The sequence below is a fragment of the Balearica regulorum genome, chromosome 9, assembly GCF_011004875.1.
Source record: "Balearica regulorum gibbericeps isolate bBalReg1 chromosome 9, bBalReg1.pri, whole genome shotgun sequence".
Classification (NCBI taxonomy): domain Eukaryota; kingdom Metazoa; phylum Chordata; class Aves; order Gruiformes; family Gruidae; genus Balearica; species Balearica regulorum.
In genome coordinates, this window is record NC_046192.1 from 16,297,482 (window position 1) to 16,309,560 (window position 12,079).

Genomic DNA, 12,079 nt, shown 5'->3' on the forward strand with positions numbered 1-12,079 from the left:
TTTGACATCATTCTCTCTCCAGCCATTCATGTACTTTCTGCATTCCTTCCTATGCAGGGCCTCAATGTTATCGCTGCATGCAGAGATGTTGCTGACTTGGAAACAATATGGAATTATATAGATCATCTGAGGTGCGTCCTTCAGAAAGTGCACCCAAGGAGCGGGGTGCTTTTTCTCTGTGATTTGGGACAGAGCTGACTCCTAGTCTAAACTTGTGCAATCACCAGTGGTACCTTTGCGAAAGTTGAAGTAGATGGGAAAGCTCTTCACCAAGAACTCTAGTAAATTTCCATGTGGGAAAAAATTTCTCTTATGTGAAACAGTCCTATGCCAGACTCCATAATCTGATCACTTGCCCGAGGAAAAGGTGCTGAGCCCTGTTTCTGATCCTGGACACAGCAGCATGTGAAACAATTTGATCAATGCCACTAGCAAAGCAGAGGGGAGAGCCCAGAATGACGTGAGGAACATCTGGCTTGATGCAATAACAAAGCCTGGACCAAATGGCTTTCAAGCATCTCCCATTCGCAGCTATTTTAATCTGTGAAAATATAGACAACATCTATAGAGATATTCCTGACGTGTGAAATCACTATGTCCACAATTCCTGGTGAGAGACCCCACTGAGTGCAGTTCTGTATGCACAGACTTTGGAGCACTCGAGCCCAGAACAGCTTACAGTAAAGCACCTAATAAGATCCAGGATTTGCCCATTCCCTCTCACTCAGGAACAGCTGATTTCAGCCAAATTAACTGTATTAATATGAAAAACTTCTTACTGACAGGTGTTCAACACTAAGATTACTTAAAATGCCAACTAACATTTTTTTTCGTGTGTCACCAGGCTGCATTGCCAAACGTCTCATCACAAGAATGCCTTAATATTCATGCAAAAAAAAAAAAAAAGAAAAGAAAAAAGTAACACTTTCGGCAGGGTAGGGCTTTGCAGCGTTGGAAGAGAGAAACCTTGGAGGAAGTGAAGTAAAAACCACACAGCTGGGAGCTGAAAAGGCTTCACCAGCCACTCACTGTGCCCATCCCAGATGATCTATTTGCAGAATTCCCAGCGGCAGGAGGCTGTCGGGGCAAGAGGGACTGGGGTGGAGAACCCAGCGAAAAACGTCTTCCAACCAACAGCCTCACAGGGAGGCAAAAGTCATCCTGGGAATAACGACGCCAGCCGCGGGGATGTGGGGAAGCAGGAGGAGGCGTAAAGCACGGACGGGAAAAGAAGGAGGAAAGGCTGCTATTGCCCTTTAAATCACCCCGGGGCGATTTAAATTTCACGACGTCATTTAAGAATCCCTGCAGCCACGGGGCGAGCCGCGGAGTGGGGATGCTCTGAGCGGCGCCCGGCCGGTGGTTGCCCCTACCCCGCCCCCGCCACCTCCTCGCTCGGGGGGGGCAGGCGGGGCGGGCCGGGCCGGCGGAGCGGGGCCCTTTAAGAGGTGCCGGCGGCGCGGGAGGGCGGCACAGGGCCGGGCGTGCAGCGAGCCGCGGCCCCGCCACCGGCTAGGGGCAGAGCCGCAGCGAAGCCCCTCGGACGGCCCCCCCGGAGCCGGCTGCACCGAGATCTGTTGCACAGTGCCCGGCTCCCGTTGCGCGGATCCCCGGGCTCTGCCGCATCGCGCCCCGCTGCACGGACCTCCGGATCCCACTACACCGAGACCCGTTGTACGGTGCCCGGCTCCCGTTGCACGGACCCCCGGACCCTACCGCGGCGGACTCCACTGCGCGGACCCGCGGATCCTACCCCATCGCCCCCTATTGCAGCCCGCCTCCGGCCCCTATCGCACCGAGCCCCGCTACACGGTGCCCGGACCCCCGTTACACCGGACCCCTACTCCCCATTGCGCGGACCCCCGGGCTCCATTCCGCGGGCCGCCGGTGCGGTGGGCATGGCATCCGGGAGCCGGCCCTGGGGGGCCCTGCTGCTACTGCCGCTGCTGCTGCTGCCGGCGGCGAGCCGGGCGGGCGGCGGGTGCGCGGGGGAAGGCGGCCCGCTGGAGCCCTTCGACGCGCTGTACGCCAGCGGCGTGGAAGCGTACTACGGTGGCGACTTCGCGGGCGCGGCGCGGTGCCTGGAGCGGGCGCTGCGCAGCCGGCGGGAGCTGCGGGCCGCGCGGTTGCGGTGCCGGCGGCGCTGCCGCGGGCAGGTGCGGTTGGCGGCGCCGGGTCCGGGCGCCGGAGGAGACCTGCCCTTCTTCGGCTCGGTGCTGCGGCGTGCCGGCTGCGTGCGGCGCTGCGAGGAACCGCGGCTGGGAGCCGCCTCCCGCCACCGCGCCGCCGAGGAGGTGCGCGCCGACTTCCAGCGCAGGGTGCCCTACAGCTACTTGCAGCGCGCCTACATCCAGGTAGGCACCGCCCGCCCCCCCCCCCCCCCCCGCCTCCCCGGGCAGGGCTGTCCCCCGCCACGTCCCTCCTAACCTCCCCCCTCCAAAGGGTTTTCCGCTCTTCCATCCTCCCAGAACATCCCAGGTGTGGTCTCCCTTTTCCATCTCTCTCAAGCCGCCCAGGTATGCCCCCGCCCCCAGTCTCACTGATGTGTTGGGACAGAGGACATGGCCTGTTCCAGGCACGGAGCATCCTGGCTGGCAACTCGGACTCTGTCCAGCCTTGCCTTACTCCTGTTCTTTTTTTGTTTGTTTGTTTTGGGGAAGGATGTTTCTGTTTGTCTTGTAGTGTAACAAAGTGTAATTCTGAAAATGATCTGTCTTCAGTGGAGAGTTTGCAGACAAAAGCCCCCAGACCCCACCGCCTCGGTATCACCCTGATGCTCTCTGCCCCAGGTGTTTTGCTTTCAGACAAACTGAACTGATGCTCTGTTCCAGGAGCTGGGAGTGTGCGTGAAGCTGGGAAGTATATAACCTCTGCTACTGGCGCCCGAGTCTTTATCTTCTTGTGTGATATGAAATACTTTGCATGACACTGTGCAGCCAGTACTTAGCAGCCACTGGCATGTTGAGTATCATCCTCTTATCCCAGTAACTTCTGCCTTGTAGCTGTTTCTTTCCCTTAGGAAAATGGTGTTATTCTTTCAACTTCCTTGCCAAAAAGAAGGAAAAACACTCCAACACAACCTCCCCCTCCGTCAGGATAGTTAATGGTATTTTTCTTTTAGTTCAAGACTTGTGCTCTGTCAAGCCAGGTACCTGTAGTAAGTCTTCCTGTTCATGACTAGTAAGGACAGAAACTGTGGGAATTTTATTTCATGCCAAGCTGAATGTTTAAAACATTTCTGGAACATTTCCCTCTGGATTTCTGCTTTATTTGAGCACATTCATAACCTTTTAGTTGCTATAGGCAACTTAATAGGTGAAGACCTGCACAGCAGAGCATGGGGAGGGTGATTCTGCTAAAATCCATTTCCACTTGAAGAAGCAAACATCTGTCCTAGTGTCATGGTTTAGCCCCAGCCAGCAACTAAGTATTGCACAGCTGCTTGCTCACTGCCCTGCTCCCCACCCCCAGCCTTCCCAGTGGAATGGAGAGGAGAATCGGAAGAAAAAGGGTAAAACTTGTGGGTTGGGATAAGGACGCTTTAATAGGACAGCAAAAGAAGAGAGAAATAACAACAATACTAATAAAAGAATATACAAAGCGGGTGATACACAATGCCATTTGCTCACTGCCCAGAACCCAATGCCCAGCTGGTCCCCCAGCAGCTATCCCTCCTCCCCGGCCAGCTCCCTCCCCTTATATACTGAGAATGACATCATATGGTATCAAGTACCCCTTTGGCTACTTTGGGTCAGCTGTCCTGGCTGTGTCCCCTCCCAGCTCCTTGTGAAAATTAACTCTATCCCAGCTGAAAATCAGGACACCTAGGCAGTGCCAGTGCTGTTGGTGCAGTGCCTGTGCAGCAGCGGAACAAAGAGGCAAATCATTAACTACTGCATTTTAAAAAATTTTGGAAAATCGTAGCTATGTTGCTTTTTCCATACTTCCTTTTCTGTCATTGCCTTAATGTCATTTTTACAAGTCAGGGACTAGAACTGCATTGGCTTAAACTCTAGTGTCCGTGTGCTGCATAGAGTTCCTGAAAGAAATCCTGGCAGTGAACTGGGACTGTAATTTGGCTTGTACGAGATCCCAGTGAAGTGGGCAGAATTTTCCTGCAGTCTTTACCCTGAAAGATGCTCTGTGTAATGTCACCATCTGTGGGAAGTGACACTAAATTTGTCATGCTAAAAAATTAAGTGATTTCTTCTCCTGAACTTAAAGCCTTTCCTGGAGTCACAAAGATTTGCTCGTGTTAAGCTCATTGAAAACCTTTCTGCTAAATTAGGGATTTTTTTCTCCCGTTTCAGTAAAATTGATATACAAAAATCCAGGTGATTTTGGGGTATGGTCTCTTCTTCCATTTGTGCTTCTACTGGGTCTGAGGCTTTTATTTTCCTCATTTAGAAATGCATTATATACTTATCAAAGTAATGTGTTGAAAACAGTCTTTTTTCTTATGTGCGACATCTTAATTTGCGTTTGCAACATCTGGAGATTTTATATCCATGCTAACACTTTGAAATTGCTGCTCTCTGATGGACTAGGGGATGTTCTTGCTATCTGTATGGATGCCCAGGTTTTGGGCACTGTAGTCAAGGGAAGGTACTGTTTGAACAGATCTGTTCATTATTTTAATACCTTTTTCTTTAGCCCTTTCTGATGCTCTTGGGTTTTGTAAGCAGCACTCTGATGAGCTTTGTCCCACAGAACAACCTGTAGTGGTTTGTCCACATCCTCACCCTGCTGCTGCCTGCACGTGAGCTCTGTTCCCAGGATTGCTCTTTTGATCTGGCTCAACAAGTCTGTGCGCAAAAGAAAATGCCCCACGTTGGATTTGCCTGAACTTGCACAAAGGACGAGGTCTGATGTCTCTCACTAACATACGCTCGGATGTGAACCATCCCCTCATGCCAAGGCTGAGTGCCAAGGCTTTGGCATGTTCCCCGGGCTTGGGATGCATCGGCACACGCGCCCTCCAGGGAGACCTTGGCTGCAGCATCCGCTTGGCTTTTTGTCTGAGAAGGGGAGCTGCAACGCGGGGCTTGTGCAGAGCCCCCCACACACACACCTTGCCGTGGGCACGTGGGCAGGCTGCGTGGCTCCAGGGACGGCTGTTTGACTCTTCTGTTTTGCTCCTTGAAACCAGAAAGGAAATGAGATGAGGTTAAACATCCTGCTGTGTATCCTGTCTGGCCCCTTCCCGGGCTGTGTGGGGAGGCCTGGATACTGGGCACTTGCGTGGGGTGCCGGCTGGGCTGGACAGACGGCAGGGGTTGGTGGCATTTGTGGGTTGAGAGAGGAGGAGCAGCCTGGAATGTGCTTCCCACCTCCCACTCTTGCTGACCTTGCACTTGTTTGTTTCTCAGGAGGGGAGAAACATCCCTTTGGGAGGGACTGACAGAGCAAGGAATAAATAAAAAAAATCGACGGGTTTGGCTCTTGTGCAGCGCTTTGAAAAATGGTGCTGAACAAACATGAGCTAATCCTTGCAACACTCCTGTGGAGTATGAAAAGCAAAGGCTTTTAGTCCTGCTGGACAGATGCACAGGCCAAACGTTGGCCTCCACCGTGTGTGCCCCTGCAGCTTTTGGGGAGCGGAGCCACCCCGTGCGCCCTGGGAGCAGGCTGGGGTCTCCTTCTGCCTCCGGTCTCTCACTGCAGAGCAAGCACCAGCAGAGCCTGGCCTGGTTGTGGTGATGTGAATTAGTCTCTGCAGTGAATTGGTGGAAAACTGATGTTAGAACTGGAGGTTTGGGACTTTCCTTGCTGCCTACTGGACCCCAGCAGTGGCCGCCCTGGGCTGCGTTGCTCCTGCTTCAGAGCAGATGATTTAGATACTCCCTCACGGAGCACTGTCGAGTCACAGGGAGGTGATGATGTGATTAGGTTAAATGCCAATGGTATCCCTGTGTAAGAACATGTCCCATCAGTCTCTAAATCCATGTCATCCTATCAGTTCCCTAAATTATTTCCTAATTATATTTTTTCCTTGGTACTTTTCTGAAATAGAAATAGTGGTCTTTTGAGGATCACTGTTCTGTTTCACACATGCGATCAGAGTGGTTTTGGTGACTCTAGCGTGATGTGAGGGGAGACTGTGGTGCACTGCAGGACTGGGCCAGCTTGTGGGTTCAGCTGAAGTTTTCTATGGGCTTTGGGCTCTGGATCAGGCCTCTGAGGTTGATTGCAGTCTTTACAGAGACTGTTGACAAATCGCTTTGAACAAGCAGCCCAAGTCCAAATGCACTAGCAAGTCATCTTTGCAGCTTCCAAATAGGAAGACTCCTTTTCCTAGGATAGCTGATGTTTTCAGGTAATTTAGAAATACACTGGGTACAGCTAGCTGAGGCAGTTAGAGTGGCATGCATTTTGAGAAGATGTGGAAACAGAGAAGGTAATGAGCATATGGGATTTAACTCTTGTAGTGCATGTAGTGAGCTCTCAGCCCACAGAGAAAAGGACCTTCAGTGGGTTTCTGATGTCATGTCCCATGGCAGAAGGGCAGTTTGCCTTATGCTGGTGGCTCTCTGCTGTGTGCTGGCTGCTTGATCTTCGTCAGTGAAATAACCTCGAGGCTTGCGGGGGATGTCTTTGTCCTCTTAAATATTTTATTAATCATATGCTCCTTACCTTGCTGCCTTAGTCATCCTGTTTCTGTTAAAACCTAGCCTGCAGGCTGTGATGTTTCTAACACACACCCCCACACACACACTTTTGGGGGTGTTTTCTAGCTCTGAAAGCGAGTGGAGGAGGAAACGAGGTACGCTGTACGAGCATTTGCTGGCTGCAAGCATCTGGCTCAGTTGCCATGTTGGAACTTGCTGTGGATGGTCTGCCATGAACCATGTGACAGAGCATCGCTTCCAGTCCCCGTGCTGACTCCTGCAAGTCAGCCTGGTCCAAAACTAATAAGTAACCTGGAAAAGTTGATTGCTGTATCAATTACAAAACCAGGACTTGCTTCTCTTCCACACACTAACCCTTCCCTCGAGGTCTCTTTCCCTTGTCTCATCTTGTTCCCAGCCACAGCATCCCCTGGCCTGTTTGCTCGGTTGATTGCTGTATCTTATTTTAATTTTCTCTGTATATTGGTGTGCTGTTACTGGGCACTTGCTCCCATTTTGTAAATGCCAACTCACAATGGTCTCATCTTCCCACTTGTCTGCATGCCCTGTTGCACATTAGTGAAGCAAGACAGGAATTGCATGTATGTAGTCTGTAACCACCAGCCTTGGATCTAGATGAGGAAAAGCCTTTTAGTCTGTGCTTGGATTTAAAACAATAAATAAAACAAGTCTCCAGCACGTAGGGCATTGCTCCTCTCTTAATCATGTCAGATCATAGGTGGAGCAAAAGGTGCAAGAGTCTGACTATACCTGGCTTATTCTGTCTTTGTCTTGAGTTCCTGCTTAACGTGTCTGAGATGTGCTTCAGTTCTGTTATTACCATGATTTCGTGTATTGCAAGCATAAAACAATAGTGTTTAGGTTTTCTGTGTTGTAGAAGAGCCTGTTTATTTGTTCTTCAAAGCTGTATCTTTTTTTTAAAAAAAAAATCTTTCTCTGGTCACACAAACTTTATACAAGGAGCTTAATCTTTCTAGTGGTCTTGTTCGCGGAGAACTTGGACTCTGCACTGTTATCCTCTGCTGGTCTTCCATGCTGCAGCTGATGGGGCAGTGCTGGAGGCACCGCTGGGAGCGTGTCGTTGGGTCACACCATGCTCTCCTGCCCACCCACGCCACCAAGATTTCTGAAATGCAACACAGACACAATATATCTTGATAAAAGACCATAGGAGGGGAAAAAAAAAAAAAAAGAAAACAGTGGGAGCCCAAGCTTGCAAAAATGTTGGCAATACAGGTTATTGCCCTATTCTACTCGTGCCTTTGAAAACTCCCTATTTATGGGAATCCCAACTCAAGGGAGCAGACCTGTGTACGTAAACCAGGCCTCTAACCACTCCAGATTGATCTGTCTGTCTTCTGCCAGTGCTTATGTGAGTCTTACCACCAGCCATGCTTGGGCGTCTGTCTCTGAGAGCCTGTAGCAAGCCTTGGGATGGGTGTTAAGACATCTCCACCAAATTCTTTCCACCTCAAGTAACCTCTGCACTGTTGCACTGGGCCAGAGTCTTTTGTTTGCTTGACAGGCATCTGGATTACCTACCTAGGGATTGCAGAGTAACTCTGGATTCCCACCAATGTAGTTGCTTTGGGAATTTGGTTTGTTTTACTCAATTGCTGATATTTTCCATGAAAGTTTTCTTCCGTTTCCCTCCATGCTGGAATGCTGCGTGGACTTAAGTAGACAATAGTGTTCTGTCCAGGGGTGAACTGCAGCCTTTGGGGGAAAGGTGGTGATTTCACTTATGGCATCGCATGGGTAGTGACACAGAATAACATGAAAACCTGGCTACTTAAAAGTCTTTGCAGGAGCAGCCTCCTGAGGCTATTTCTCACCACAGCCACCACCTGTCCTGAGAGGTCTGCCCGGTCAGTTGGTCTTGTTTTCATAGGGTTTATATGGCACATCCCAGACAAAGACCGATAGTAGAACTGTCAGATAATCATTATTATTTGGATTATTACTATTAGTGGTGTTTATTTATCTTTAATCTTGAGAATTGGTATTACTCAGATACTGGATAAATAAATAGATCCCAGAACTAATCTCTTGGAACGTCTCTTTATTTAGATTTTCTGAGAGAGCATTCCTAGACCTCACCAGAGGGTAAATGTTAGTGCTCAGAAAGTTAAAATTATGTAGACAAAAATAAACTCAGTTTATGGGATGGAAAACTCTGAGTCTTGATGGTTGGGTCAGTGTCCCAGGTTTAGGGCAGGACTAAATATCCTGCCCTAAATGTGAGACACTAACCCAACTGCCCCTTCCCCTGTTCTTGTGGACCACTTCATTTGAAATGTCTCTGAAATGTTTCATTTTAGGTTAAAAGTATCAGAGGGAAAGAGGTGACCCTTGTCAGTTCAATACTGACACTAGCAAGTGCAGACTAGGCACATGTTTTTGTGGTGAACGTGAGCTAGCAGTTGAAACCAATGTACCAAGAATTACACTGGAGTCCCTTGCCATCTTCACAGGAGAGTCGGTCTTGACTTTTTTGACTTGACTCTGGGCTGGTGCTGTACTAAAAAGTTAGACTAGATGGTTGCAGTGACTTTCTGCTGGGTTTTTTTTTTTCACTTGTTTGTTTTTAATAGAGCAAATCCAAAACTATGGTGTTTGCAGATTTCCACATCATTTCAGCTGACAGTAAATTAGCACAGTCCCGTTCAGCACCGCTGCAAATCAGGACACAACCACTTAGCACAGACTGGTCTCAGACCTCATTTCGTACAGGCTAGTAATCAGCCATTTGATGGCCAGGGCTACTTTTTTGTCTTGCCAAGTTCTTCTTTCTCACCTCATAGCTATGCAGTTATGCCAGAGCTCCAAAATATACTGGTGGCAGGTCACAGCCTGCAATATTTCTCAGTCTTTTGGAGAAAAAAAGGTAACCGTGTATTCTTCCTTATTTCTTGGCAATCCCTGGTGCCATGGCTTGCATGACGGAGAAGACAGTGGTGTGACTCACACCGTTTCACTGGGTCTTTCGAGGTCTTGATGCAAAGGCATCCCAGCACCTGAGCTAGGTTAACAACCCAACTTGGGCAAAACTAGGCACTGATAGCGCAGGAGAGCCCGTTGGCTTTGGATAATGGACTTCTGCTGCTGTGCTGTAACCCAGGAACCTGCCCTTTCCCTGTTCTTTTATCTCCTTAGTCTCCTGTGGTTTTTTGCACCTTGCTCTTCACTCGTCTCATGATGACTTGCTCCGCTGGCTGCTCCTTGGCAAGCCTTGCTGCTGAACTGCCCCGTCCACGTGCCGCATTGCGCTGGGATTTGTTAAATGGCTTTTTGGTCCTAGCGAGCTCTGCTCTGGCTTCTGCCGAGTCCTTTTGTTGTCCTTGGCCACAGGAATAACTAATGGCAGCTGGTAATGAACTGTATGTGAATGAGCAATGCAATTTAGCCCTGCTAAGCAAACTCATGCCCTGTGCTCACTAGCTGTGCCTGAGATTTCAACAAGGATTATTCCCATTTCCTCATACAACTGGTGATTTCATCGTGGATGGCGTGGGCAGTAATGAGAAACCATCGTGTCAGTAACTGAGCCGTTTGCTGCCAGCCTCCTGAGTGTTGCAGGAGCCTTGCTAGCAGGACTCGGCTTGAGGCCGCGCTTGACATCTGGAGCAAGGGATTCAGGGATTGTTTATCTTAGTTTTTTCCTTTGGAGGTGGTATGAATTAGTCATTGTGATTAGGTTCGTTCCCAAGGAGCAGGGACCCCTGTACTCTGCACATGGCATAGTTCCATGTGTGTAGTGTGGACCAAGGCCGGGCTGAGTTTGGATACGTCCATGTGAACCTGGGGTGACCCAGCTGAGGGCCGTGGAGTTTCTCTGCCTTTACACTGGGGAAACTGAGATCAGGATTTGGCCTGTGCTTTTTTACGGTAACCGATGGCAGGAAGGAAGGTGTGAAGTTCCCTGGATGCTTGTGTTTCCAGCCAATGTATCAGCAATAAGGTATTGACATTTTTATTTCTTGGCCATGAGCTGGTGATGACTAATGAAGGCAGGGGGTCTGCCTGTGTGGGGGTTCAGGCAGCAAAGAGCTGTTCCTCGTCAGCCTGTACCTCCCAACCAGTCCTCCTCCTTTCCATGACAACTGGTCAGTTAAACAGACCCTCCAGAGCTGACGTCAAGGGTCAGGGATTTGGCCACTGAATAATTATAGCAACAAAAATAGCATCCCCTCCCACCCCTTCCTTCCCACATGCTCCTGCTGAATCCCGGCTCATAAATGTCCTTTTTTTCCTTTCTTGGATGGGAAGCAAAGCCCACATGTATTAGCTGGAACATATGGCAGAGTTTGGCTGCATCCCATCAGTTGTGAAGGCCAAATACTCGCTTGTAGCTTCTTGTTCACTTTAAAAAAAAAAAAAAAGGAGAAAAGCATGTTCTTTCACGATTGGATGAAAGGCTGTCTGTGCTCGTGCTGAGATGGGAAGCAGATAGGGTGTGGGACAGCATGCTGACCATGCTGTCACGCCAAGGAGCGTGTTCCCTCGCAGCACGGAGGTGACAGGCTGGCCATTGAGAGGTGATCTGGTGGCAGCCGTCATCGCCCTCCGCTGCCTGCCCTGATGCTGGTTCTCAGGTGAGGCAGAGGTTGCAGACGGGCTGCTTGGGAGAATGGCGTCAGCACCGGGGCACAGGGCAGCCGGGAGGTTTTAAATATGGGCCATCCACGGGCGGGAGAAACTTCTGTCTTCATAGCACTAAAAGTTTTATTAAGGGTGGAGAGAACATCTGGGAGGTGGCAGAAAACCCTTGAAGGAGAAGAAAATGAAGTGACATTGTCAGAAATAGACTGTCGGCACCACCAAAACGTACCTCTGTCCTGAGAGTTTCACGCCAAGGCACTAACATCAGATTTGTCCAGAGAACGGTTTCCCTGAGCGTGCTGAATGACAGGGGCTCCTGCAGGAGAAACATTCAGTGCTCGAAAGCTGGGATTTAGGTCTAAAGACGAACTCATGTTTGCACCTTTAAAAAAATCTTGTTTCCACTGTAGCAAATTGCATTCTTAGAGTATGGAGTTGTAATTTGGTAGCAGATCAGAAGCATGTTTTGGGGATGCTGTTGGCTCCAGGGAGCAGTGTGAGCTCTGCTGCCTCTCTCCCATCACCGGGTTTGTGCAGGGCGATACCACGCTGTGTGCAGTCCCTTTCTGGCACACGCATGTCCAAGCTAGCTGTAACGTTGTGAGTGCAGGTACCGCAGCATATAGCTGGTGTAAGTGGGGTTGGACATGACATGGCCATCGGGAACAGCTGTGACTGCAATAAATGACAATTGATGCTAATGTGACGACTCACTGACCCGCACGAGGCTGGTGGGTTTCTGCCCTGGCAGAGCCAAACTTTTGCTTGCTGTCTTGCCAAGTGGCATCGCTCCTTCCTTTGCGTGGAGACGCTTTACCAGGCCCTCTGCTCCTCTTTGGTGCAAAGCC

The 12,079-nt window shown here is 49.9% G+C and overlaps 1 protein-coding gene across 1 annotated transcript in view; it reads left to right on the plus strand.

Annotated features, from left to right (window-relative positions):
* The first annotated feature begins 1,349 nt into the window (after nucleotides 1-1,349).
* P3H2 (prolyl 3-hydroxylase 2) overlaps nucleotides 1,350-12,079 on the plus strand; it is a 75,097-nt gene continuing 64,367 nt past the window's right edge. The window contains exon 1 of the mRNA XM_075761249.1: nucleotides 1,350-2,354. Within this exon, the coding sequence (XP_075617364.1) occupies nucleotides 1,899-2,354 (456 nt within the window). The 5' untranslated portion in view covers nucleotides 1,350-1,898. The remainder of the gene's footprint in view (nucleotides 2,355-12,079) is intronic.